Raw genomic sequence first — 25293 nt, 5'->3', positions numbered from 1 at the left:
CATAGTGAAGTCCATCCATCAGTTCTGCGGAGGGTGACCACAGTGGGGAGGATTTTACAGCGTGCAGATGGAGTTCAGCCAGATGGAACTGCTGCAGCCGGAGCTGAAATCTTCATGTGTGAACTTGGAATTTCGATTTTAGATTTACAAGTTTCCTTGTGAGAATTTCCATGACTTTTTAACAGCCTCTCATTATAGAGCTGGTAATATTTTTGGGGGTAAAAAAAGAGAAGCGAGTGTCAACTAAATTTTTTCAACTTTATTCTTGAATACACAGGGAGAAAATAAAATTGCTGGAGTCCTTGATGCTCCTGCAGTCGCAGTGTGTACTTTTTTACCCAGTACAGTCCTGTCTCTGTTTTCAAACGACCTTGAAATCACAGTCTGCTAAAATTGGAGAAGGTGACTCTGTGACAGGCTGCTTCCCCGTCCTCGCTCAGGCTCCTTCCATTCGATTTCTCCATCCCCAGGCTGCTCACCTTCTCAGAAGAGTGAAGAAACATCTGCTCTACCCTGAGGAAGAGCGAAGTGGGGTCTGGATGATTAAAGCTTATTCCCTGGTGGGAGAGGACCTTGGGAATTTAAAGTGTCAGTGCTGGGGGGGAGCAGGGGGCTGTGGACCCTGAATCCAGTGTGCAAAGAGCAGCAATGAGCCATCAGCCGCGGTGGCATCGCATCGCGCTGAAAGTGGAGGTAAGAGCATCAGCAGTTTGGGCGAGGAACGAAGCATCCCTCACGCGGTGTGTGGGCACGTGCTGGGGAGGTGTCCTAGAGCCTCGCTGGGCCCCGTGCTCATTTCTTCTGCAGACAGGGTGGCAAGAGAGGAACCTGTTTTTGCTGGTGCTGGCCGGGATGCAGGGGCACGGCGGCTGGGCGGCAGTGCTGGATGGGTGGGTGGCAGTGCTGGATGGGTGGACGGCAGTGCTGGATGCAGGGACAGCGATGCTGCAGCGGCCGGGGATGCACTATCACGGGGGGACAAGCATCCTCCACGGGGCACTGCTCCACTCGCCGCCGGGGCTTGCTGCAGCACTCCGGCTCCTCGCAGTGCAGGGGTGGGCGGTACTGCTGCAGCGGCCGGCGATGGATTTTCATGGGTGGGGGGCAGACGGGCTGCACGTGGCTCACCTCCACCCGCCGCCGGGGCTTCCCGAAATTACAGCTTTGCTGTGGTGGGCAGCAGCTCTGGGGTGGGCATGGCTCCATGGGCTGGCAGCCTTGCGGTTGGCTCTGGCAGGACCCCTCAATGTCGCGGCTGAGGCTGCCGGGGTCATGGCATGGGGGCACATCTGTGGTGCCCACGGGACTTTCGTGGCAGCACCCTGTGGAACCGTGCCATGTCCAGCCCTTCTCGCCACAGACCGAGCTGTCGTAGCACAAATCCTGATAGCTGTTGCCTTTATGGTAGTGCATCCTGTGGCAGAGATGGCCAAGCGCTTGGGGATAAGCAGTCTGGGAAAAAGAAAAAACACCCACCGACTTCTTTCTTTTCTGCTGTTTCTATGAAAAAAAAAAGAGGAATCGAAGACAGCTGAGAGAATCCAACTCACCCTGTGATCTGTGACAGACGGGCTGAGCAGGGAGCGTGAATCCTGAGGACAGAGCTGGGGCTGAAAGCTTTTATACATGGCCGAGCTCTCTTGGAAATGAGGCATGCCATGGGAATTAATAGCTGAGCCGTGAGTGCCACTTCTGTATGTATATTTTTTTCTGGCACTTGCTATTGGATTAATCAGCTGCAATTAGCATCTGCCTTGATGTAACGTCGGCTTAGCTCTTTGCATATGCAGTGGCCATTATCTAATTAGTTCTCCCATAGGTCGTGTTCAAATACGCTGTTACCTAATGTTAGTCAGATGGGATCCTGGGATAAGGATACCTGGAATACCGTAATGCTGAGTGATGTGCCCAAAAGGAGTCTTTCGTGGTAGTGGGAAAACCTCAAAAAAGGCCACAGGTACTGGTGCCCGGTCCCCATCTTCAGGTGCCCAATGGCTCATGCCTTGAAACAGGGTGTTGGTGCAGACATATTGATTTTTCACGGACCTGAAAGAAAACAGAGAAAAATCTATCACTGAAAACAAGCAAGGTTCCTGCCAGAATAAAGAGCAATTTAAAAAAAAAAAAAAGGAAAAAAATTGGAAAAACAGTGAAATTCCATTTTCAATGAGAAGTGATTGATTTTTCAACTCTGTTTCAGCTTAACACCACCCTGACCAACCCTAAACCAGGAATCATGTTCGTGGTGTGCTCCATGGAGTTGAGGTTTTTCCCCAAACTGCTTTCTGGGCATTTTACCCACAGCTGGAAATCCAGCCTGATGCTCAGCTGACGTGAGATGATTTTACTGCCTTGTTGAAAAATACGGGAAGTTTTCCAGCTGGCTTTGCGGATGGGGCTGCAGGTTGGACCTTGTTTGTCAGGGAAGGTCTGTGATACCCAGACATGATGCTCATCACCTGCCAGAGCACAGAGAAACCTGCCAGCTGGAGAGATGGTGAGGGAAGCAAGGGTGACATCAGGATTATGATGAATGGCAGATGTTGTTGCCCTGTGTGTGGCATGGATGACTGGAAGGCATGAGCTCTGAATACAGGCTCCCTATGGACACAGCACGCTGGGCTGGACCACGTCAGGCTGTGGATGGGATGTATATTCCCCTATTTAAATGAATTAACTCTCTTCCAAGTGAGGCGCATCTTGGTCAAGTGAGTGGCTACAACACCGAAAGCCCTTTTATGCGCTGCACATCTGGAACAAGGACACTACAAAGGGATGCTGACCTCAGAAACCAACAATGTCAAGCTTTGTCAAGCACCATATCGACCTTTCTGACATCTCTGCTTTGACTCATTTTCCATGCAGCTGCTCCACTTTGCATTTCTGTGGACGATCAAGGCATTTTTTTAAGTACCAGCAAAGTATCTCTGCCAGCAGCCCCGGGGCTGTCCAGTGCAAAAGGTATTTCCTTGTGCTCGCTCCACAGTAGATTGTCTCTAAGAGATGCTCAGAGGTTTGTCCGGTGGTGTTCAGGTTTGAATCACAGGGAAAAGCATGTGCAGAATTCAGGGGTGTGACTCCAGGGCGCATGCTTGGACCTGACAGTTTTGCTACTGCTGAGATAATTTGTTCTTCAGCTACAGGAAAAATGCAAATTGCCTTGCAGGAAGCCACAGGGCTTGCATGTAAGGATGGAAAAACCCTTGGTATCTGTTAAGGGCCAACAGGGATTTTAGATTTATAGCCCTTTACCCCAGTCTCAGGATTATGCTGGTTTTGGATTTTTTTCATCTTAGAAGAGATGTTTTGGAGTCAGTTCCCTTCCCCAGGATATTACAAATCATGAAGTGCAAATACTTAATTTCTGAATCTCCTCTCTTAAAATTTGCCACATTTTACTAGAATTCCAGGTGAAATTAGATAGTATTTCTGAAACCTTCAGGCTAGACTTACATATCCACATCTTTCAATGACTCCCTCTCTCCCTGCACCATGCAGACCATGCTTGCTGGTCTATTTAACCTTATAGACAAGATACCCAGCCTTTTAAGAAGCTTGCTTTAAAGCTCAGCAAATTTGCTGGAAAGATTTCCCTTAACAAAGACAACCTGTAGCTCTGGCTTTAGGACCATACAGATGCTTTGATTGCAGACTGTGTATCTTCATGGTCATAAAGCAGAGGAAAGACAGCATGAAACTGCATGGCCAGGAGGATACTCGTGTAGCTTAGGTAACGAACTGTCACTAGCAAACGCTATTTTTCCCCAGATGAGAGACTAATCCAAGAAGTTTACTGCGTATGCTGTGCTGCTGTCATCAGGAGCATGAGAAACAGTTGAAAATATAATTATATTCAGAAACTAAGCAACTGCTAAAAAAGTCCCAGACCAGAGCTATAGTTCAAAAGATAAATGAATAAATATATACCAGAAGTTTGCAGTGTCATAACTTATCCATTTTATTGTCTTTTGTGACTAATTGGAGATTAAAGCAAGAAAAGGGAGTATGATACATCAGCAGCATTAAACATCCCACACCCCAAGAAGAAAATTAACAGCAGGACTAGTGCTTACAGAGGAAAATTGCACTGATCAGTGGGTAGCAATTTCAAAGCACGTTACAAACATTTGGTGATTAAAGACAGATAAAGAAGAGATCTACAGTCTCTAAGCAAAGGAGGAAGAGCATTTAGGGCAGTATCCGTATCCATGTCCAACACCGAATGAGCCAGCAGGGAAGCAGCAGGCAGTGCAGCCCTGCCTGCCCTTCACTGAGTGGGTTTAGTTGCCACCACAGCAGCCGCTGCCACTGCCACCGCAGCAGCCTCCATTGTTATTCCTCATGACGTAGCAGCAGGTCTGCATGGGCATGCAGCAGGTGGTGGGGCAGCAGCACTGCATGGGCGAGCAGCACATCGGCATCTTGCAGCACTTAGGGCTGCTGTAGCAGCACATGGAGTAGTTACTTCCACCGCAGCATCCACAACCTCCGTTGGGCATGTTGTTGGTAGTAGTGTAGGCAAAGCTGGAAGGAACAGAGAGAGTCTGTGACTGGGAGCAGGATATTTGGAAATACAGAATTAATTCAAAGCTCGGTTTATGCTAAATTCTGAGATTCAAGGAGCTGAAACTGAGTGCTGTCTTGTTTGTAGCAAATCTTGCTCATAACTCTGTCTTCTTCCTGCAATGTGGATGCCCACCTATTCGTACCAGGCTGTTCCGAATGTCTTAGCAAGAATCACACAGCACAGCGCACACAGCCCTTGTTCTGAGCCGTCCTGAGCCGCCCTCCGTCCCCTCGGTCTGCATGGCCCTGCTGACACTCCTGTAGCCTCTCCATCCTTCAATGCTTCTAGCTCATCCCCGTGATTCCTAGTACACAGCTCATAGAAGCCCAGCTTCAAATCCCAGCCCAGCTACCCAGTTGTATCTGGATCCTGTTATAAGACATCCATCGCATTTTTCTTTTTTGAAAAGGAAGGAAGGTTTAGATGTTCTCACTTACCCTGTTGAAGAGTGAGGAGAGTTGAAGGGAAGAGAAGACGAGCGAATGAAGTGAGCTGGGCCAGGAGACCTTTTATAGTCCTCAGCACCTACCTCCTGGAAGTGAGACAGCCATTGACCATTTGAACTTCCCTGTTTACTAACCCAAACCCATACTTTTTAGTTATACGTGTCTTCTGGTATTTACTCTTTGCCTTATTATTTGTGATAACTACCTTTGTTTTGCCTCATAATTGTTTAGCCTGCAGATAATCAAAGGGCTTCTATGAATACTAATGAATTTATCCTCTCTGCAGCTTTGCAAGGGAGCCAAAAAATGCATCCTTGTATCTGTTTGACGAATGCAAACAGTGACAGCCAAAGATGCTAAGGGACTTACTCAGCAGGGGCTGGTGCTGAGTCAGTATGAGAGCCAAAACTGAACCCCTGGGTTGTGTCTTTCAGGCACATGATAGGTTGCTTCATCGGACTGGTGTTTGAAACAAACATTTGGAAAATTTCACGAAAATAGGTATGTTTGTTCCTGGTCATAGGACATGCATGTGAAGAGGGAGCAAGAAGACCATGTGTTTGGCATGTGTTGGGAGTCATGCTGGCTCTGGGGTCTCAGTCACCTGCATGTGACTCCATGCAAGATCATTGTGTCCTCATGCATGCTAAGAGCATCTTTGAGATGCCAAAGCCATCTTTGTGTTTTTGCTTGCCTAAACTTGTGTAAATCCTCCAGTCTGGGGGGGTTTGGGTTTGCACGTGGGCATTACTAGCACAAGAGCGCTTCAGTCCCTGCTCTGCTTTGCTGGGGCTGCTTTCCTAGAAACATTTTTGAAAACTCTGAATTGAATTTTCGCTTTGGAATATTTTTCATTTTAATTAAAAGGTCCAGGGGCAGCACTGCCTTTGCAAATGGCAAGGCAAGGAGCCATGGCTCTGGGACTGGGCATGGTGCACTGCAAGTCAACATGTCGCTGCGCAACCTTCCCTTGCATCCAGCTGGATCCCCCTTGTGTGCCGGAGCCCTGGCACCAAGCAAGTCCACCTGCCCGGCTCCTCAGCAGGCAAGGAGGGATGTTTAGAGTTGGAGGTTGTACAGGACTCTGTGGGTGTTTGAAGTTGTAAATGAAGTTGCCCAACATGGACCGAGAGGTGGAGAAGAAGATGAAGGTGGAAGAGTTGTGACAAACACAGAAAACTGGTCCTAACTGGCGTCATGGAGCTAAGTGGGAAGCAGGGACGCAGAAGTGATGCAGGAAGAGACATTGCTGAGGTGGAACCATTTTCTGGGAGGGAGAGAGGATGGGGGAAAGGTCAAGGTAAGGCAGAGCCTTGGGCAACTGAGCCAGGGTGGATGAATGCTTGTTTAACGCCAGCCACTGCCTCCAATGCGCTTTGCTGTGGGGCTGAATGCTGGCAAGAACACAGGGTATTTGGGAGGAATTTTTTCCACGGCTTAAAATTGCAGCTGTCATTTGAAGACCTCGCCACATTATCCTGAGGGGAGTGCTGCCTAATGAGAGGATGGTGGAGCCTGCCTGGCGAGTTCCCTGCCTGCTGCCTGACATCCTTCGGGATCCCTGCAGTGCTCCAAAGAGGGGTACTCCTAGATGAGCTGCTACCAACCCCGAGAATGCTAGCAGGGGCCTCGGTTTGCTTTCTGCATGGTGCGAGGGGGAGCGGATTGTGATTTTAGTGCTGCTTCACCTCTGCAGTAAATGCAGCCAGCTCCTTTCCCTGCTTTCCTGGAATGAGAGTAATTCATTGAGTGAAATGCTGGAGAAGCAGCACATGTATTTGCAACTTCTCCAGACAGAGTAGAAGAACATGCATGGCATTACCTTCCCAGCCGGTCCCCTCGGAGCAGCTCTGTTACGGAAATTACACATGCCAGCCACCATAACCGAGTTTGACTCCAAGTTTCCACATAAGCTGAAATATAGATTCTTTATGAAAGTACTTTTTATTAATAGTGCTACAGATCAAGCTAGGTGCCTCCAAAAAGGGATCCTGGACAAAAAAAGTCTCTGGGCAATCTAAGTTCCCACCCCTCATAGTTCAGACCAATAGTAAAACTAAGGTCTGGGTTCTTCTTCCTTTTTATTGGCTTGGTTGGTTTGCTGTTTTGTTACTAAGCAGTTGCTAAATGGTCATCTTCTCACACAGTATCACATCCTTTTTGGTCAGTTTCAGCCAAACGTTGTAATATGGTTGCTACAGTTCATATACCACAATCTATAAGCTTTGTCTACTCTAACTACTAAAGTTTAAGCTCCTAGCTTTGTCTGCTTTAGCTATTATTAATGTTTAAGCTGCTAGCTGTAAATTTCAGCTAATTTCCACAAAAGCTCTCAGTACAGTATAAGAAGTCATATCTATTGTTTGCCTGCCCATAAGAACTGATTAATTTACAAAGAAATAATGAGGCAAAGGGGCACACTTCACTTGTGCCTCCAGAGGGAGATTTCCCATTGGCAAATCCTGCAGCTGCAAGGAGTGATGATCTAGGTGGGCATTTCCCACCAATGGTCATTGTGTCAGCCATCCGTGTAACCCACGTAACCGAATGGCCTTTGTTGAGTGGGCTTAATGCAAAGAAGGGACTGGCGCATTCCTCCGTGGAAACAGAGGCAGTAAAGGGCATTAAACACAGGATGAAGACTGTGATGCAGATCTTGCATGCTATATTTTGGTACAACTCTTACTGACCCAATCGCTCCTTGAAGATGGTGGAGGTTTCTCACCATTTGTTCTAATATTTTAACTTGATATCTGGTAACCCAGACATTTTAGCAGAGGCAAGACCTCCACCTCATAAATGTTAAACCATTTACAGGGACTGTCTGCAGGTTCTGAAGCAGACCTCTCGCTGCTCGAAATACACGGAGCTTTCCTAGTTGGGATGTGCATGTGTCAAACTGTTTCAGCTCCTTTGCAAGTTTATGTATTATTTTCTTTCTAGTTTTATAGTGAGAGGGTAAATACTGCTTGGAGAGATGACAGACACTCAGTTCATGGTTGAATAGAGCCATGCAGAAGCTCAGGACTGCATCAGGGATGCACTGATTTTTCTTGTGTAGGCAACCCCCCCCCCCCCTAGCTGGCACCTTTTAGGCAGGAACATCCCAACGCTGGAAAAAAATGCAAAGAAAAGGTAATAGGTGAGGTGATGCACCCTGCCTTCACCAGCTAGCAAACAGAAAACCACCAGGAGTTTTGCAGTGTCATGAACTACAGATTTTATTGGTTTTCAGAGAGACTGAAGCAAAACAGTGATGAAAAGAATTAAACATCCCAACACGAAGAGGAAAATTAACAGCAGGACTAGTGCTTACAGAGGAAAATCATGCTGATCAGTGGGCAGCAGTTTCAAAGCACATTACAAGCATTTGGAGATTAAAGGTAGACAAAGAAGAGAAGATCTACAGTCTCTAAGCAAAGGAGGAAGAGCATTTAGGGCAGTATCCGTATCCATGTCTAACACCGAATGAGCCAGCAGGGAAGCAGCAGGCAGTGCAGCCCTGCCTGCCCTTCACTGAGTGGGTTTAGTTGCCACCTCAGCAGCTGCCGCCACTGCCACCGCAGCAGCCTCCATTGTTCATGGTGTAGCAGCAGGTCTGCATGGGCATGCAGCAGGTCTGCATGGGCATGCAGCAGGTGGTGGGGCAGCAGGACTGCATGGGCGAGCAGCACATCGGCATCTTGCAGCACGGCTTCTTGGTGCTGTAGCAGCACACAGAGTAGTTACTTCCACTGCAGCATCCACAACCTCCGTTGGGCATGTTGTTGGTAGTAGTGTAGGCAAAGCTGGAAGGAACAGAGAGACTCTCTTTTTCTCTGCCTGAATGTCCCAGTTGTTTAGGCATCTTGCAACATGCTTATCCCAAAGTCCATCCCAAACTGACTGGGGAATTCCCAGCTGTCTAGAATCCCATAACAGCCTGTCCAAGAGATCTCCAGATTTTTGCATCGGACACCCATGCATTTGGCATATTGTCCAACACTGGTTCCACCAGAAAGAAGCCACCCAGGTGGACCCCAAAACCAACCTCAGAACTGTTCCCAAACTAGACAGTACAAGAAATCCTTGATGGCTTCCTGCAAAAGCACACAGTAGTACGGTAGAATGCAGAAGAAAAGGCAAGCAGTAAGCTCTGACTTACCCTGTTGACCAGTGAGGACAAGAGAGGAGAAGTCAAGGTGAGCGAATGGAGACCACCAGGATGGGAGGACTTTTATATGCTTCAAAGCCATCCCCCTGGAAATGAAGCATTCTTCAGCAATTCTGACTTTGCTGTGTATCACCCAGTATACGCCACTCACGTGTCTTCTGGTATTTAATCTTTACCTCTTTCTGTTTGCTCACCACCTCAATTCTGCATTGGAATTAGTTGTTACAGCTAAACAACAGGCACAAATTTTCTAATGAATTTGCATTAATGGGAGCCGGAGGTAGCTGGAAGGCATTCCTATCCGCTTCCCGAGGAATGACCTTGAGACACAGAGACACTTACAATGTGCCTGGGGGAGGCGGGTGCTGAAGGAGTGGGAGAACCATGCCTGGAACTTGGAAATGTCACCGCTCATGTGTCCCTTCTGTGCTTGGCTGGGATTTTGGGGGACCAGTGGAAACTATTGGTCAATGTGAATCCTTTTTTCCTGCTTCTGAGGGGTGGCTGTGTGGTCAAAGTTAAGACTGAAGAGTTTCTGCTTTCTCAGTTTTGTTCTTGGGTCTCCCGCTGTGGTGCTTGGTCCTCACCCCCCCTGCTTTTTATTTCAGCTAAAGTATTACTTTTTTTTTTTCATCCATGGAAGGGATGGGTTAAGTTTAAATTAAACAGCTTTCAAAGCAGTAGTTCACACATGTTAGCTTTTTTTCTGTGTTGTTTCTGTACACTCCATTTCCTGAGATTATTCCTAATGCCCGCGAGACCGAGACAGCTTGCATTTAATAGTATTTGTGATGGTCACATTTGAGTGTTTCACACTAACAACTTGATTCTGTGCCACTGTAGGCAAGCATGAGGCTCAGGACTGGCAATCCAATCCTGAGTGCATCGCTCCATGCCTTTGTATCTCACAGATGCTTTGAGTTCAGGCACCCAACAGGACTTTTCCAGCAATTGCTTATAGTTGTTTGGGCTGCGGTATGCTAAGGCCAAGGCTGTTATACGTGCAAAGCTTGATGGAACAGCCGGGAGGGAATGGATAAGATGGCTGGAATTAAGGCAGATATTATGAAATGGGCTTGGGGATATGGGGAGGAATTGTGGCCATGTGCAGAGCCAGCACAATGCCATGTGAGAAGAAGAAGGTGTTGATGGAGTTTTCATCTGATAAGATGTGACAGCAATGAGAGTTCTAAGATGCGGAGGCAGCAACTATTAATGGCAAATAAAGGCTGGTATCATGTTCAGCAGACTTGGAATGTGAGGCTGGAGTGGTGGCAGGTGATCCCTGGTGGCTGGGACACGTAGTATCTTCCCAAGATGGGAACGTGACCTCCTATGACATTGGATGTCTCATCTGGAATTGTCCCTAGGGGAGCATTGTCCTGGTCACGCGATAATAGCCAGACACCTGCCTGAAGGAAGTAATGTCCTCTTTGTGTAAACCCTCAAACATGTCGTCCACCAAATAAGTCACTCATCGCCTTTTTATCAGGCTTTATTGTTGCCATATTGGCCAAGATGATCCCTGTGCTAGAATCATAGAATGGTTTGGGTGGGAAGGCACCTTTAAAGGCCATCTAGTCAAATCCCCTGCCATGGGCAGGGACACCTTTCACTAGACGAAGTTGCTCAGAGCCCCATCAAACCTGGCCTTGAATGCCTCCAGGGATGGGACATCCATAGCTTCTCTGGGCAGCCTATGCTGGGGTCTCACCACCCTCAGCATAGCAAATTTCTTCCTTCTGTCTAGTCTGAACCTCCCCTCCTTTAGTTTAAAACCATTCCCCCTTGTCCTATTCCTACAGGCCCTGCCAAAATGTCTGTCTGCATCTTTCTTACAAGCTTCCTTTAAATATTGCAAGCTGCAATAAGGTGTCCCTGGAACCTTCTCTTCTCCAGGCTGAGCAATGTCAACTCTCTCAACCCTTCCTCGTAGGAGAGGGGCTGCAGCCCTTGGATCATTTTTGTGGCCTTCCTCTGGACTCACTCCAACAGGTCCATGTCTTTCTTAGAAATGGATGTGAACCCTGCAAGGCTGTTGCTAATCAGGGTCTTATGCAGATCACAGATATTGGAGAGATGCTGACATTTAATGCATAGTTGGGTCAGAAATAACATCATCTACACTAAATTCCTATTACATGCCATGTCATGCCGTGCCATGATGTCTTTGTAAACTTCCATGGTGGTTATGTAAATTTGAGTGCTGCAGTACCTCTGTGAGTGGGGAGGAATCTGCCATGGCAGCTTTTCCAACACGTGATGAAATTAATGCTCACAAGATTTCCTTTAACAGAATGCACTTCTTGTATAGTATGCTATGGTACGATATAGGATATCCTTCTGCCAGTATATTGTACCTGATTTGCCTATTAATAAAAAACTCCTAAAGACCTGAATAATGTTTTCAGAAGAGTCTAACGTGGTAGAGAAGATTATTCTAATGTAGACTTTGTATATGCTCTGGAGATTTTGTTGAGGGAAATAATCAAGACAGTGCTCAAGGCATTTTCCTGAGACATGCAATTCAGAGCTGAGTCCTGAATTTTAATAGTAAAGGAAGTCCCAGCCAGGTAGAAAAGGTATTGTTGACTCATGTGTGTGCTATTTTAGGAATGAAGCTTTTAAGTTGTATGCTAACACCCGAGTTTCATTCCACTGCCTGTAATCCAGGAATGCTGCATATGAAAATCTCTGCTCACATAAAAATAATTCACCGATGTAAAGTGTTTTCTGAAATTTTGTTTTTGAAGATGGTAGTAGAAGAAGGTGATGCCTGCTGATCAGTGAGTAGTGAATTCCTCTCAGTGCCTGTTGAAGTACCTATTCCAGTATCAGGGATGAGTTCCTATACATCTTATAGGGTGGTATGTTTTCAGATGGTGGAGTTACACATGTTTCCTTCAGCCTGTCCCCTTTAAGTTTTATTTACCTTAACCCTTTAGTTTTATAGTAAAAAACTGAGCTAACTGAGGCAGATGATCAGTAGATGCAAGAAGGGATCATACTACTTTGCTTGCTGTCTTCAGCTGTGACCTAATTTATGCCAATGGGAATCATGGCTGAGTGGCTCTTTGTTTCCCCAGTGTTCTGCTGTGCCATGGAGGAACATCTGTAGCCATCAGGAAGGCTGCCCGTATAGGAAATGGCACAGAATGAGGCACATTCCATGCAAAGAAATGTAAGAATAACCAAAAGACAAGATTTTGCGTTTTGCTTAATGCTAAGTTTTATTGCCTACAAGTCAAGACAGAAAATGAAGAACGATCACAGTGACAGCAAAGGTACCCCACAACCTGTACACCAAGAAGAGAATTAACAGCGCCACTAACATCTAACAGCTCTTTCCCATGTGCAGTGGGTGATACATTCGAGTAGATGTTCAATAATCAAAGGGCAGAAAGAAGACAGCTTAAATTTGAAAACAAGAAGAGAATAGCGAGGCGTTTACTCCATCATCATGTGAACTGGAAGCAAATGAGCAGGTTCTCATCTCCTTGTGCCTGTTCTTGTTGCAAACCAGAGATGGGAGCTGGCAGAGCTGCTTTTGTTACCCAGAGCTGGCTCAGCAGCGCTTCTTGATTGCGGCGCAGCACTGCTGGATGGGGATGCAATACTTCCTCATGGGAGAGCAGCACTGCACGGGGCTGCAGCACACCATGACGGGCTTCTTCTTCACCACGTAGGAGCAGCAAGACTGACATCCAGAGCAGCAGCAGGGACGGCAGCCATAGCAGCAGCAGGGTCGCTGGCCACAGCAGCAGACGGATGGCTGGCACACCTTGGTACAGCAGACGGGCTGCTGGCACGGGTCACAGCAGGACTGCTGGCACGGGTCACAGCAGACAGACTGCTGGCATGGGTCACAGCAGGGCTTCTGGCATGGGTCACAGCAGGACTGCTGGCATGGGTCACAGCAGGGCTTCTGGCACGGGTCGCAGCAGACAGACTGCTGGCACGGGTCACAGCAGGGCTTCTGGCACGGGTCGCAGCAGACAGTTGTCTGGCACGGGTCACAGCAGGGCTTCTGGCACGGGTCACAGCAGACAGTTGTCTGGCACGGGTCGCAGCAGGGCTTCTGGCACGGGTCACAGCAGACAGTTGTCTGGCACGGGTCACAGCAGGGCTTCTGGCATGGGTCGCAGCAGGGCTTCTGGCACGGGTCACAGCAGACAGTGGTCTGGCACGGGTCGCAGCAGGGCTTCTGGCATGGGTCGCAGCAGGGCTTCTGGCACGGGTCGCAGCAGACAGTTGTCTGGCACGGGTCGCAGCAGGGCTTCTGGCATGGGTCGCAGCAGGGCTTCTGGCACGGGTCGCAGCAGACAGTTGTCTGGCACGGGTCACAGCAGGGCTTCTGGCACGGGTCACAGCAGGGCTTCTGGCACGGGTCGCAGCAGACAGACTGCTGGCATGGGTCACAGCAGGGCTTCTGGCACGGGTCGCAGCAGGGCTTCTGGCACGGGTCACAGCAGACAGTTGTCTGGCACGGGTCACAGCAGGGCTTCTGGCACGGGTCGCAGCAGCAGGACTGCTGGCATGGGCTGCAGCAGACGCTTGTCTGGCATGGCTCGCAGCAGATGGTCTTCTGGCACGGCTGGCTGCAGCACACTGTTTTGCTCTTCACAATGGAGCAGCACCCGGTGGAGCAACATCCAGTAGAGCACATGTTGCAGCGTAGTCAAGGCTGGAAGGGGCGAGGACCTGAAACACAATGTACTTTCAGACACAACCCATCTTTCCTAGGACACAGATGTGTCTTGTGTCCAATACCAATGCCACCACCTAGGCCTATGGGCAACAGCCATATCACACACCACTTCCCATTTATTTCTCCTGAGCTGCAAAAAAAGATCCTTACAGAAACCAAGCCACCTGTCACCATCCCAGCGATATCTCTGCATCTTTTGAACTGTCCTGGAAACTCATTCTCCTGTGCTCATCCATGAAGATCACTCCATGGATTTCCATCCCAAGAAGCTTGTTTTCCGCTGGGCTCTCTCTGCCAACTGTCTTTTGCAATACTCAACGGACCAACAGGCTAGGAAAATCTGGTTTTCAGAGACAGCTGCAGGTCATAGATTAGCTTAGGTTGGACGAGACCTTTAAAGGTCATCTCACCCAACACCCCACAAAGACCGGATACAAAGACACATTTCAATTCATTGCTTGACCAAACCCAAATGAGAACCGTTGCTATCAAGGAACACTGCTAATAGCTAACACTTACCGTGCTAGCTGAGCAGTGCAGTTGAGTGAGGAGCAAAGGGATGGGGAGACCTTTTATTTAGCTCAAAATTGTCCTGCCGGAAATGAGGTACCCCACAGCAATTTGTGATTTACGCACTAAGCCTATACTTACTTGTTGAATGTCCCTTCATCTATTTAGTCTTTGCCTCGTGGTTTTTGACCAGCCCCTCAATTTTGTGTCATTATCAATCTGTTCTGTAAATTTTTTACAATTTTTTAATGTCAAGTTAATTCTTGTGTGATGCTGGTGGAGGTATGTTTCTGCTCATTTTGCATATGGTAATGCTGTTATATTGAGATGCTAGGTGGCTTGTTCAGTGCTAGTGAGTACTCAATTAACATAAAAATCATAATTAAGATTGAGGAGCAGCTGATTTCAGAGGCATGCAGAGGCCTTCTGGATGTCAGTCACTCCTCAATATGATTTTTAAAAATAGAATTCCAGGAAGTGTAATTCCAAGGCCCCATGTTTTGGTTTTGGATGCAGAAATGGTGAAGCCCAATGTCTGTCTTCAGGGTTTCTGATCATCAGAAGGGCAAATATGTAACAGAAAGTTCTTGACATCTCATCCCTTGCTGCCTCATTCCATCCATGCATGGGAAAACACATGCCATTGGCCTTGCCAATATCAGAAATTTTAAGTGCAAAGTACTGTGAAAATTCCTTATGGAAATTTGGAATAGAGTTTGGGTCAAATTGGAGTCCATATTTTTCCAGTTCCTTTTGGACAACTTTAAATAAAAGCAAAACACAAAACTTTTCTGGAAGTTTTACATCCTGTTTCCACTTAGCATAACTTGATCTGCAAAATTCCAGTTCCATTTTTTTAAGTCCTAGTATGCCCTTGAGTAATGAAAGATCCACCTACGGATGTTATTTTTTGAATAACTCTATGCTCAGTTCTCAGTCACCCATTGACATTCATTAGTTCTGATGTTAATGATCATGTTGCAATTATTCATTAATGACGTTAATATTTATTTTGCATGAAAGCCTGAAGGCCTCATGTGATGCCCTGAGCATCTTTAGGATTTCAAATTAAACTACGTCTTCTAAAAAAATTATCTCTCTCCGGTCAGAGGAAATTCACGGGACCTGCGATCATGACTGACGTGATTAAATATTTCATTTCTGAGATCATGCCGGGGAGCAGGGCTGCTGTGGGAGCAGAGCACCGAAAGACCCTTGACCACCATCCTCTACAGGGTACAGCTTCACTGGAGATGCCCTGATTTCTGCTGAGGTGGAGGAGAGAAGATTCAGGCTGTTTCTGTTTATACAGAAAGACGGTGCAATCCAGATCACAGATGCTGAGGACAAGATGGGTCACCGCGAATCTTCAGTTTGACTTCTGGTGACATACAGCATGGGTTTCTGTTGAGTAGTTAATGATTTTATCTGGCTACATCCCAGCTTTTAAAATGCTACCCAGTCTTGCTCTGAAGAATTCAAAGCACCATGAAGTCACCACTTCTCCTGGCAAGCTCTTTCCAAGGTTGATGTTCCTGCCCACTAAAACACAGGCTTCATTCCCTATTGAGTTTCGCTTCATGCTAACGACGGGTTAGACCAGGTCACTGCCACACATTACAATCTAATTAACGATAGAGATTTACACAAGCTGAGTACCTGCATCTCGCCTAACAATAAAGCTGGCTCATGGCAACCTGGGAGGTGGCCAGGAGGGGACTTCTGAGCGTGCAGAGAAAAGACAGACAAGTTGGATCCTGAGCAGCGAGGTAAAGTAAGCGATATTAGTCAAAGTGAGGCAGTTTTCTGCTTGACTTTGTACGAACCTGGTGCATTGCTTCATGCAGTGTCCCTTGAGTCATAAAACCCACCACTACTGTTAGAACTGGATATGAACATCAGAGGTGTCTAAAGCCATGTAAGACAGATCCACAGGAAGCTGGGAGACCCATAGCTGATGTTACAAGAGAAGTTAAAAAAAAATAATATTCAAATTAGGTAAAAAAAACCCCAACCCAATTAAAGTTAATCTTGAGTGAATGAACTTAGCAGGCTCTGTAAGGTGCCCAGAGTAACACCACTCTGATTTGAGAATTATGGATGCAGTGAAGCAAGCCTCACCGTGAAACAGCTAAGGTGAATTCCTCCTTGTTAATCCTCCGGGGTTTGCTCACAATTTATCCTTGTTGTGGAAATCCACTGTTAGGTTATTTAGCACATACTCATTAGAGCAGAAATGTTCCTCTAAGCTATCCAGAGCATTAGGTATAGAGGACTTCTCTTGCCAAATGTCCATGGCCTCTGAATTAAAAAAGAAGGTATTCTAACAAGCTAAAGCATTCATTAAGGCTTGTTCCTTGATGTTCCAGGTGTCAAACCTCTCCAGGGCTGACAGAAGCTTAGAATAGAATAGAAACAAAACCACCTTTGTCTTGTTTCCCTGTAATTGCGGCCATTTCTCATCCTCAAGTTAACAGGAACTTCAAGCTTGAGCACAGCAGGAAGCGTAACCAGCTCAGAGGCTTCGTGCTCTTTGTGGGACTTGGGAAAGGAAGAGGAAATAAAAAGCGCCATGATTAATCACAGAATAGAAAGTTGGAGGCCTGGGGCAGCAAGGGGAAGTGGATGTATATACTTGAAGGCAAACACGCTCCTATGGACAGAAAGCCTTACTGACTCAATACTCAACGGCGGAGAGGTGAAGAGTGAGTAAGGAAAGGAGTTTTTAAAGTAGCTGCCAAGGGTCGTATGAAAATGACTCATCTCTCAGCCATGGCAACAGCTGGAGTGTAGGGGAGTCATTAACTGCCCTCTGCATCCTGTTTGCAACTTTTACTTTTTAGCAGGCTGTTCCTCTGTAATAACGATTTTCTCCATAACCTGCAAATAACTAATTCCAATTAGTTCTATACCAACCGGCCATTTAGCAGGTCCTTGCAATGTCCAGTTCATCCAGCCTATTTCCCATGCCTGCCCTGGGGTGGATGAATCATGCTGGGGAAAGCTTCTCTCATTTTACACTGTAGGAATTGTTTAATTGAGGGTATTCCAAGGCAGGTTCCAAACCCTGCAGGATTTGCTTTGTTTTGTTTCCAAATATAGCGGCGGCTTTTAAAGATTGCATCTGCAGTAAAACCAGGAATGTGCAGACCAAGCCCCCCGGCTGTGACTCTGAAACCCCCATTATGTCTGCCGAGCTCAGGGCAAATATTTGGTTTTATCAGGAATTAACCCGACGTGTTCCTCCTAGCCTTCTGCATGTGCTGCAGCACTCCTGGCATCACTGGTAGGTGCCACAGACATTTTCCTTGACTTTCATGTTTCCTTGATGTTCCTCCTGCTTTATCTATTTTCACCAGTGATTAAAGCATGGCTCTAAACCCATGAGATAAAACTGATGCCACCATGCAAGCAGATATGATGGAGTGGTGACTGAAAACATCCAGAACTGTTAGGTAGGCTTGAGATAAAATTTTTATTGTCTTGCTGGAGAGTGAAGCAGCAAAGCAAGAAAGAAACCATTCCCAGTGGACAGTGAGCTTTGCATTGGCAGGAAGAAGATAACAGCTCCAAAGTTCATTAAACTGAGAGACTTCATCATCCTAATATCGCGCTACCTTCCAACTGTTTTAAAAGTGCTTGTTTGCAGAGAAGCAGCACGGCTGGCGAGCAGTGAGCAAGGAGATGGGCTTGAGGCTTTGGGTGAGGAGTGAGCCGGTGGGTCCAAGTGCTGGGGCTGGATCCTGCTGCTAGTACTTGGGGTACGTCGGTGGCAGCTTGCAGATGTTCTTGGTGTACTGGGGGCAGTAGGGGGCCGGGGGGCAATAGCGCTGCACCGGGGGGCAATAGCTCTGCATGGGGGGGCAATAGCGCTGCACCGGGGGGCAATAGGTCTGCACCGGGGGGCAGCAGGGCGTCACGTAGTTGTACTTCTGCACGGGCTGCCTCTGGATGGTGTAATGGCAGGAGGGCCGGGAGTCATGGCAGGAGAGCCCTGAGTCATGGCAGGAGGAGTGGGATTCGTGGCAGGAGGTTTCGTGGCTGTGGCAGGACCTGCGGGAGCACATCTTGTGGAGTATCGGCAAAGCTGTCAGGAGCAAAAGATGAACAGAGTAAGAGGAGGTCCACATTCATTTCTTATTCCCTCCCCTTTTTTAAAAAAATATTTATCTTGAGATGCCCAGCAAACTGTTTCTCCCTTTCTTTTTGCCTTCCTAACCCAAACTGAATGCACCCTCCGTCCTGCCTTATCCGCAGGGCTTGCTCTGACAATTCCTGCGTGAAGCCAGGTCCCTGCGAGCTGATGCAACGAGCCCCACGAGCCACTCCCAAACTCCATCTCCCCTGTGGAAGGGCACGGAGCTTGTGTCGCCCGAGGGTCCCTGCGTGTGCCTTTGCTGCACCTTCCCCGGTGGTCCTCCTCCCTCCATGTGCCATGCACCATGGCACTCAGAGCACCATGAGGCTGCAAGCAGAAAGCCTTTAGTTAAGTCCCAGCTCCCAGGAGGTCCATAAAAACCTCTACTGGAGGTTTCTTCACAGAGCACGATCAGAAATAGTAAAATCAGTCTTACCTTCTTCAGCTACAGGGAGAAGTGTCTGGAAGCGAAGGTCTGAGGAGGACTGGGCTGAGTGATCTTTTATACAGCTCCAGAAGTTTATCTCGGATATGAGACACCTCTTCACAATGACAATTTAATTATTTCCACACTCAATCCCGCGGATGTTTGCGCTATTCTATTTTTAGCATTTCCTCTTTGTCACATTGTATTTCATCCCATATGTAATTCCTAATGCACATAAGGATTTTGGGAGGCATTTCTTTCCCATTTCCTGGAGACGGACACTAATCTCATAGGTGTTAATTAGCTTGCCAATGGGCAACTGGGATTGCATCAGTGACAGAAAGGTCTTTAAGTCTCAGAAATGCTGACTCCTGGGGTAGGCCTACCGTTTTGTGCAGGTGACAGCTCAGGATTTTAATTTACACGTTGCTGAATGCCAAGAGGAAATGGGATTGCCAGCTGCAACTCATGGGGATGGCACGATGCTGGGAAGGCTGGCACAATCTCTTCGGTCCCCAGGTATGGCAAAAAAGAAACTATTTCTGATTCTTCACACGTTCCTTGACTTGCCTGATGACTTGGCTGACCACATCAGGATGTTCCACTTGTATCAAAGCTTATTTAGTACTTAAGATCAGAGAGGAATGGTGATGAGCTCCGTACAGGGTATGAGTATGTTCAGTTTTTCTGTTCCTTGGTTTCTCTTTCCCTTCGCTGATTTCTTGTACTTTTTTTCACCCAATCTTACCTGCAGAGATGTCTGGAAAGCAGAGGATTCAGCAAAAGGGAGCATCTGAGCTGAAGCGTGAGCAAATATTGGGTTCTGTTATTAGTGGGGAAATTATGGGCACTAAAGCTGGATTTATAATCCTGTTTGACTTGGTCTTTGAAGCACAAGAAAATGAAGCCCATAACTCATCAACTTTGGAAAATGTTACCCATTAGAGTAATTCGCTGACTGCTAACAAGAAGCTCTCTCTAAAGTATGGGTGTCCTACAGCTTTTCTTCAGGCTAGAGGCGATACAGTTGCTTGTGGTGAGTTCTGTGTGGGAAGGGAGGATTGCACGGATTCCTCAGGGACATTTTGTGACTCAGTTGTGGGTCCAACACCAGGAGAGGCTGCAGCTGCCCAGTCAGCAAAGCCGATGCTGTGTCTCCTTCCCTCCGTGCTTTGGCCTGCAGTTGCACACTGATGTTCATCTGAAATCTTTCTACCTCCTCAAAAGCCTTCCAAAACTGGGGTGTTGTTACACACCCCCTCAAAAAATGTTTCTGAATCTTTTAAATTCAGATCCTGCTAAGGAAAACATGATCTCTAAAGAGTTACCACCCATTGCTTGCGGTTCTTTTATGGGTGTATGTAAGGGAAGACCAACCTCCAGTGATGAAGCGTCATTTTTAGAGCAATGTGGTGACTGGTACTTGCTCAGTTACATTCAGCAAGGTTTGGTTTATGAGCTCTCCATAATAACATATTGTGGTGCTCAGATCTGGTCTACGTGAGTGCACAGGAGTCTTACATGAGATGGACCTTCTGAGGTCTAACCCATTTCTCTGCTCCAAAATACATATTGGTGACAAACAACACTAGAATATGAAGAAGTTTGTGACTTCTGTTTTCAGAGGCTCAGAGGTCTGAAGATATTTGAAAACATTTATTTGCCCAAGTTCCAAAGTTGAGCTTGAAGGAAATTATTGCATGTACTGAGTAGGATTATTAGCAGCTTATGAACTAATTATTCCTCTTTCATTTAATGAGCTGTGCTTGTCTCCAGAACAAAAGAGCCTGAATTAAATTGTCTTTGCTCTTTTTTCAAAATGATGGGACAAAAATCTGTGTAGACCAGCTCATAGTCTGGTGTAAGCAGGGGAAACTTTGTTCTGTTCAGCCCTTTAGGCTGATGTAGGTTTATGGTAGCTGAGAATTTTTTCCTTTACTAATGTGTCCCGTTTTTCCCAAATGAAGGTGGAAATTGTTGTTATTGGCTACTAACTATCGTGGCACTTTGAGAATATGAGGAAACTTAACGGAAGTTTAATAAAAAATAAAAAAGTCTAAAGGAAAAAGCGAATAAAGAAAGACAATGCGGGTCTCATGAATTACAAGATTTATTGTTTCCCTCACCTGGATGAGTCTGAAAGAGAAGTGCATGGCACAGAAAGATTCCCAACAGTAATTATGCACCAAATAATTAGAAAGAACATTTCCTGAATAATTAGAAAGAATGACACCTTAAATGATAATTAGGGGAACACTTCATCCAGACCAGCAGTGAGGCACATGGCAGAGACACAGGGATTTCAGTAAGGATGAGGTGATCCGTGGCCACAGTGTCCAAGGGAGGAGCGAGCCGGTGGGTCCAGGTGCTGGGGCCGAATCCTGCTGCTAGTACTTGGGGCATGTAGGTGGCAGCTTGCAGATGGTCTTGGTGTACTGGGGGCAGTAGGGGGCCGGGGGGCAATAGCGCTGCACCGGGGGGCAATAGCGCTGCATGGGGGGGCAGTAGGGCATCACGTAGGTGTACTCCACAGGCTGCCTCTGGATGGTGTAATGGCAGGAGAGCCCCGAGTCATGGCAGGAGGAGTGGGATCCGTGGCAGGAAGACCGAGATCCGTGGCAGGAGGTTTCATGGCTATGGCAAGACCCACGGGAGCACATCTTTCTGGAGTATCGGCAAAGCTGTAGGGAAGAGAGAGACCATCAAGCTGTCACGGCTGCCCCACTGTAACCTTCTGCCTTTCCCTTGGATCTTTTTTTGTAGTGGTATGGGAAGTTTTGTTTTCCTTTGTTTTGTAATATATGGGGTATCTTGACCCTGAAAGTGATATTGCCTTGTCTTTTGGGGGATACTCTACGATGGCCCAGCTCTGATGGGAATTTCCCTACCAAGATGCTACTGTTGGCTTTTTAAGGTAAAATTTACTTCTAAAACTGCACTGACTTGTCTGAGGTGTCTTTCCCTCCATCACCAGCTAGTCTGGGAATTCATTCTTTGCTGGATCCCAAAGACTCTGTGTCTTTGCAGACGTGGTCTTTCAATTACTCCTATTTTTTGGTCATCCCATCTGCTGTGAGCAGACCATGAGCACCCTTCGTGTAGCTTACAGGTTCAGGCACTCAGTCACTGAAATTAATAAATTTCTAAGACAAAGGTAAGGTCTAAATGCAGAACTAGTCAGCTAGAATTCCTATGTGAGCTCCTGCTGCTCAATAGTAGATATATCAAATAATCCAACTTACCTTTTTTTTTTTTTTTTTTTTTGAGAAGGCAAAAGGAAGAGCACTGAGAGCTGACACTGAATGAAGGAGGAACAGGGGATGGCGGACTTTTATATCTTCCAAAGGGTTGTCCAAGAAATTATGCATCTCTTGGCAATGCTGACAATTAAGTAGTCACATTCATCTTCTGTGTCTAGTTTTTAGCATTTCCGATTTGACAGAGTCAGGAAGAACAATTATGACTTTTTCTTTAACTTGTTAATAGGCAGTGAATTTCCCAATCTGCTTTATAAGGGAATTTTGAAGGCAGTTGCATATTTACATATTAAAAATGAGCCTAACCCCAGAGTTATTAAGTGATTTGTTGTTGGGCAACCAGTATTGCATCAACGTACAATTCAAAAGTGTTGACTCTACCCCGCATGCTGCCCCTTGGTCTGCATGGCAGACTCACGTTTTGATTGATATGTTTTTTTGTGACACAAGGGACTGTAATTAACAGCCACAACTCACATGTACTCCACTTAGAGGGAAGTCCTCTTGACTAGCTCAAATGCACCTAATGCCTCAACACCGGAGATGACACCAGAAGAATGTTCCCAATTCCAGTTTTTTTCATTCTGTTTGTGAGTCCATCACCCATCAGCTGTTATTCCATTGTGCCACGATATTATCCTGTTTACACTCCTCCTAGAAGAAGGGGATTTCAGATCCTAAGCAGGAAGGATTTGTGCTGGGAAGCTATTAACTATTGGCATCCTGTTTTCAGATCCCAAATTGCTTCAGGCTCCCATCTTAAGCAGTTTTGTAGTTTTTGCACATTGCAGCGTTTTACTATTTACTACCAAGTTTCTCTCACAGTGGCCCCAGGCTTTAATTTAGGACAATGAAATGGGTAATTGTTCCTTTCCTGTGACTTTGATCCCGGTGGGTGCTGCAGGAACTCCTCAGGAGCATCCCATGGGTCTGTCCTCATGCAACTAGAACAAGTGGGTCTTGAAAGTTGCTCACCGAGTTCAGAAGGGAGCAGCTATCTCTATTGGGGTGGTCTTCATATCTTTCAGGGTTTATTTTCATGTCCAATTTGGGGGAAAAAAAAGTATTGCTACGTTGCTACTCTGACAACAATTTTGCGAGATGCTAATTCATTCTGAACTTGAAAATACGTCCTGGGAAAGCATGGTTTCATGTCCTGGTTAAAGTTCTTTTTATTTATTTTTCAAGGCTGTGATTCAGCAACAAAAAGAAGTTTTTAAAAAAATCTTTCAGAGCTAGCCCTTGTTTAGGAAAGTCTCACCTGCAGTCTTCTGAAAAGTGCTGAGAGTTATAAATAATGTAGAAATTGTCCATCTAGGTTTTTAAAATGGTATTTTTGGGGAAGGCCCTTGTGTCAGTTCCCTATCACGCAGGGTGCATTCACCTCACCCTTTTTTAGATACTCAAAGTTAGCAACTTAAGGTGAAGCTTTAAGTTGTCGAGCTCTTTGTGATGCAGGGAAACAGGCACTGGCAGAAGGAAGTGAGCGATCCTGTTCTAGAACAGATGTCTCAGCTAGATGGGCTGGTGACTGGGAAGATAAGGATAATCTTAGGTTGTAAAAAAGTAGACAGAGATTTAGCATTTATTTTTAAGTGTGTGCAGTTTTCATTGAGAGCAGTAATTTGCAGTTCAGTTAAAAAAGGCGGGTTAGAGAAGACCTCTGGGCACCTATTTGCATTTATGGGACACCTCAAAAAGTTTGTAATTCTGAGTCAGAGTGACACATAAAGTATGAGGTGCCGCTGAAGCAGGGGACTGAGGAAGACAGTCCTAGGCTAAACAGGGTATAGCTGAGCTCTCTGTATGTTGCGCATAAATGTGTTCGGCTGCTGTAGAAATGCATCTGGAATGACTGGCTTTCATTCACTTTGAAAATTCGGAATGTGGGTTTTTTGTGATAAGTTTGGAAAGAAAAGAATGAGAAGCAATGTCTAAGAAGTCAGAAGTAAAGATAATTCTCAAGTAAAGAGGTCAAAGAATAAAAAAAATTGTAAACTTTTTCTATTTTTGGAAATGAAATTTTATTGTCTCATTTGCGTGTTTTGGAGGTTGACACATTGTATGCAAGCCATTGCCAAGATAAATAATTCCCAGTCTTTTGGAAAAGAACATAAGCTGGGTCTTGCATGCTAAATAAATTAAAACAGATCTGATTTATATTTTGAAGAAAAGATGAAGTATTCTAGGATTCACACAAGCCTAGAATGGGAAATGAGAACCCATGGTTCAAGCTTCAGGCATCAAGAGCATCCAAGGGAGAAGCGAGCCGGTAGGTCCAAGTGCTGGGGCTGGATCCTGCTGCTAGTACTTGGGGTACGTCGGTGGCAGCTTGCAGATGTTCTTGGTGTACTGGGGGCAGTAGGGGGCCGGGGGGCAATAGCGCTGCACCGGGGGGCAATAGCTCTGCATGGGGGGGCAATAGCGCTGCACAGGGGGGCAATAGGTCTGCACCGGGGGGCAGCAGGGCGTCACGTAGTTGTACTTCTGCACGGGCTGCCTCTGGATGGTGTAATGGCAGGAGGGCCGGGAGTCGTGGCAGGAGGGCCCCGAGTCATGGCAGGGGGAGTGGGATTCGTGGCAGGAGGTTTCGTGGCTGTGGCAGGACCTGCGGGAGCACATCTTGTGGAGTATTGGCAAAGCTGTAGGGAAGAGAGAGACGGTCATGCTGGTACAGCAGCCCTGATGTGTGTGAGCATACCTCTATTCTCTAATTTGCTCTCAAACTCCCCATTTTCTTCCTAATGTCTAGTTCTTCAGGGATAAGAAAATTATTTCAGTGCTGATTAAGTATTGGAGATGATTTATATCCCCCACTAAAAACACGACCTTTTAGAGATGCAACTTGCTTTTCAGAGAGAAATTATTCAAAACATCTGTTGCCCGTACGCAGCCCTGGGCCTTCCAGTGCCTTCTACTCCAAAGCTTCAAAGCCTTTTTTCCATAAAGTCCTCTGACTGTCCTCCCTCTGTATTTTCCAATCTATCCCACTTGTCATTTGTGTTCATAGAACAGCTCCTGTGGGTAACAGGAACTTGGGCTCTGGCATCACCGAGGTCCAGAGGTGGGGAGTGAGTATTATACTCC

At 46.5% G+C, this 25293-nt stretch overlaps 5 protein-coding genes across 5 annotated transcripts in view; all 5 read right to left on the bottom strand.

Moving 5' to 3' along the window:
* S100A1 (S100 calcium binding protein A1) overlaps positions 1–25293 on the bottom strand; it is a 150355-nt gene that overhangs the window by 62665 nt on the left and 62397 nt on the right. The gene's annotated exons all lie outside the window — the stretch shown is intronic.
* LOC106630833 (keratinocyte proline-rich protein-like) lies at positions 793–1413 on the bottom strand. The gene has a single exon (XM_055697222.1). It carries the CDS (start codon positions 1411–1413, stop codon positions 793–795), a length of 621 nt encoding a protein of 206 aa, XP_055553197.1.
* LOC114014622 (keratin-associated protein 5-4-like) lies at positions 12732–13832 on the bottom strand. Its single transcript, XM_027799019.2, has one exon. It carries the CDS (start codon positions 13830–13832, stop codon positions 12732–12734), a length of 1101 nt encoding a protein of 366 aa, XP_027654820.2.
* On the bottom strand, positions 18134–18451 carry LOC114014621 (putative small proline-rich protein 5). The gene has a single exon (XM_055697095.1). It carries the CDS (start codon positions 18449–18451, stop codon positions 18134–18136), a length of 318 nt encoding a protein of 105 aa, XP_055553070.1.
* On the bottom strand, positions 24511–24828 carry LOC114014623 (putative small proline-rich protein 5). Its single transcript, XM_027799020.2, has one exon. It carries the CDS (start codon positions 24826–24828, stop codon positions 24511–24513), a length of 318 nt encoding a protein of 105 aa, XP_027654821.2.

This window comes from Falco cherrug, chromosome 19 (genome assembly GCF_023634085.1).
Source record: "Falco cherrug isolate bFalChe1 chromosome 19, bFalChe1.pri, whole genome shotgun sequence".
NCBI classification, from domain to species: Eukaryota; Metazoa; Chordata; class Aves; order Falconiformes; family Falconidae; genus Falco; species Falco cherrug.
The sequence above is the reverse complement of the archived record's forward strand: the minus strand, read 5'-3'. Positions and strand labels throughout refer to the sequence as shown.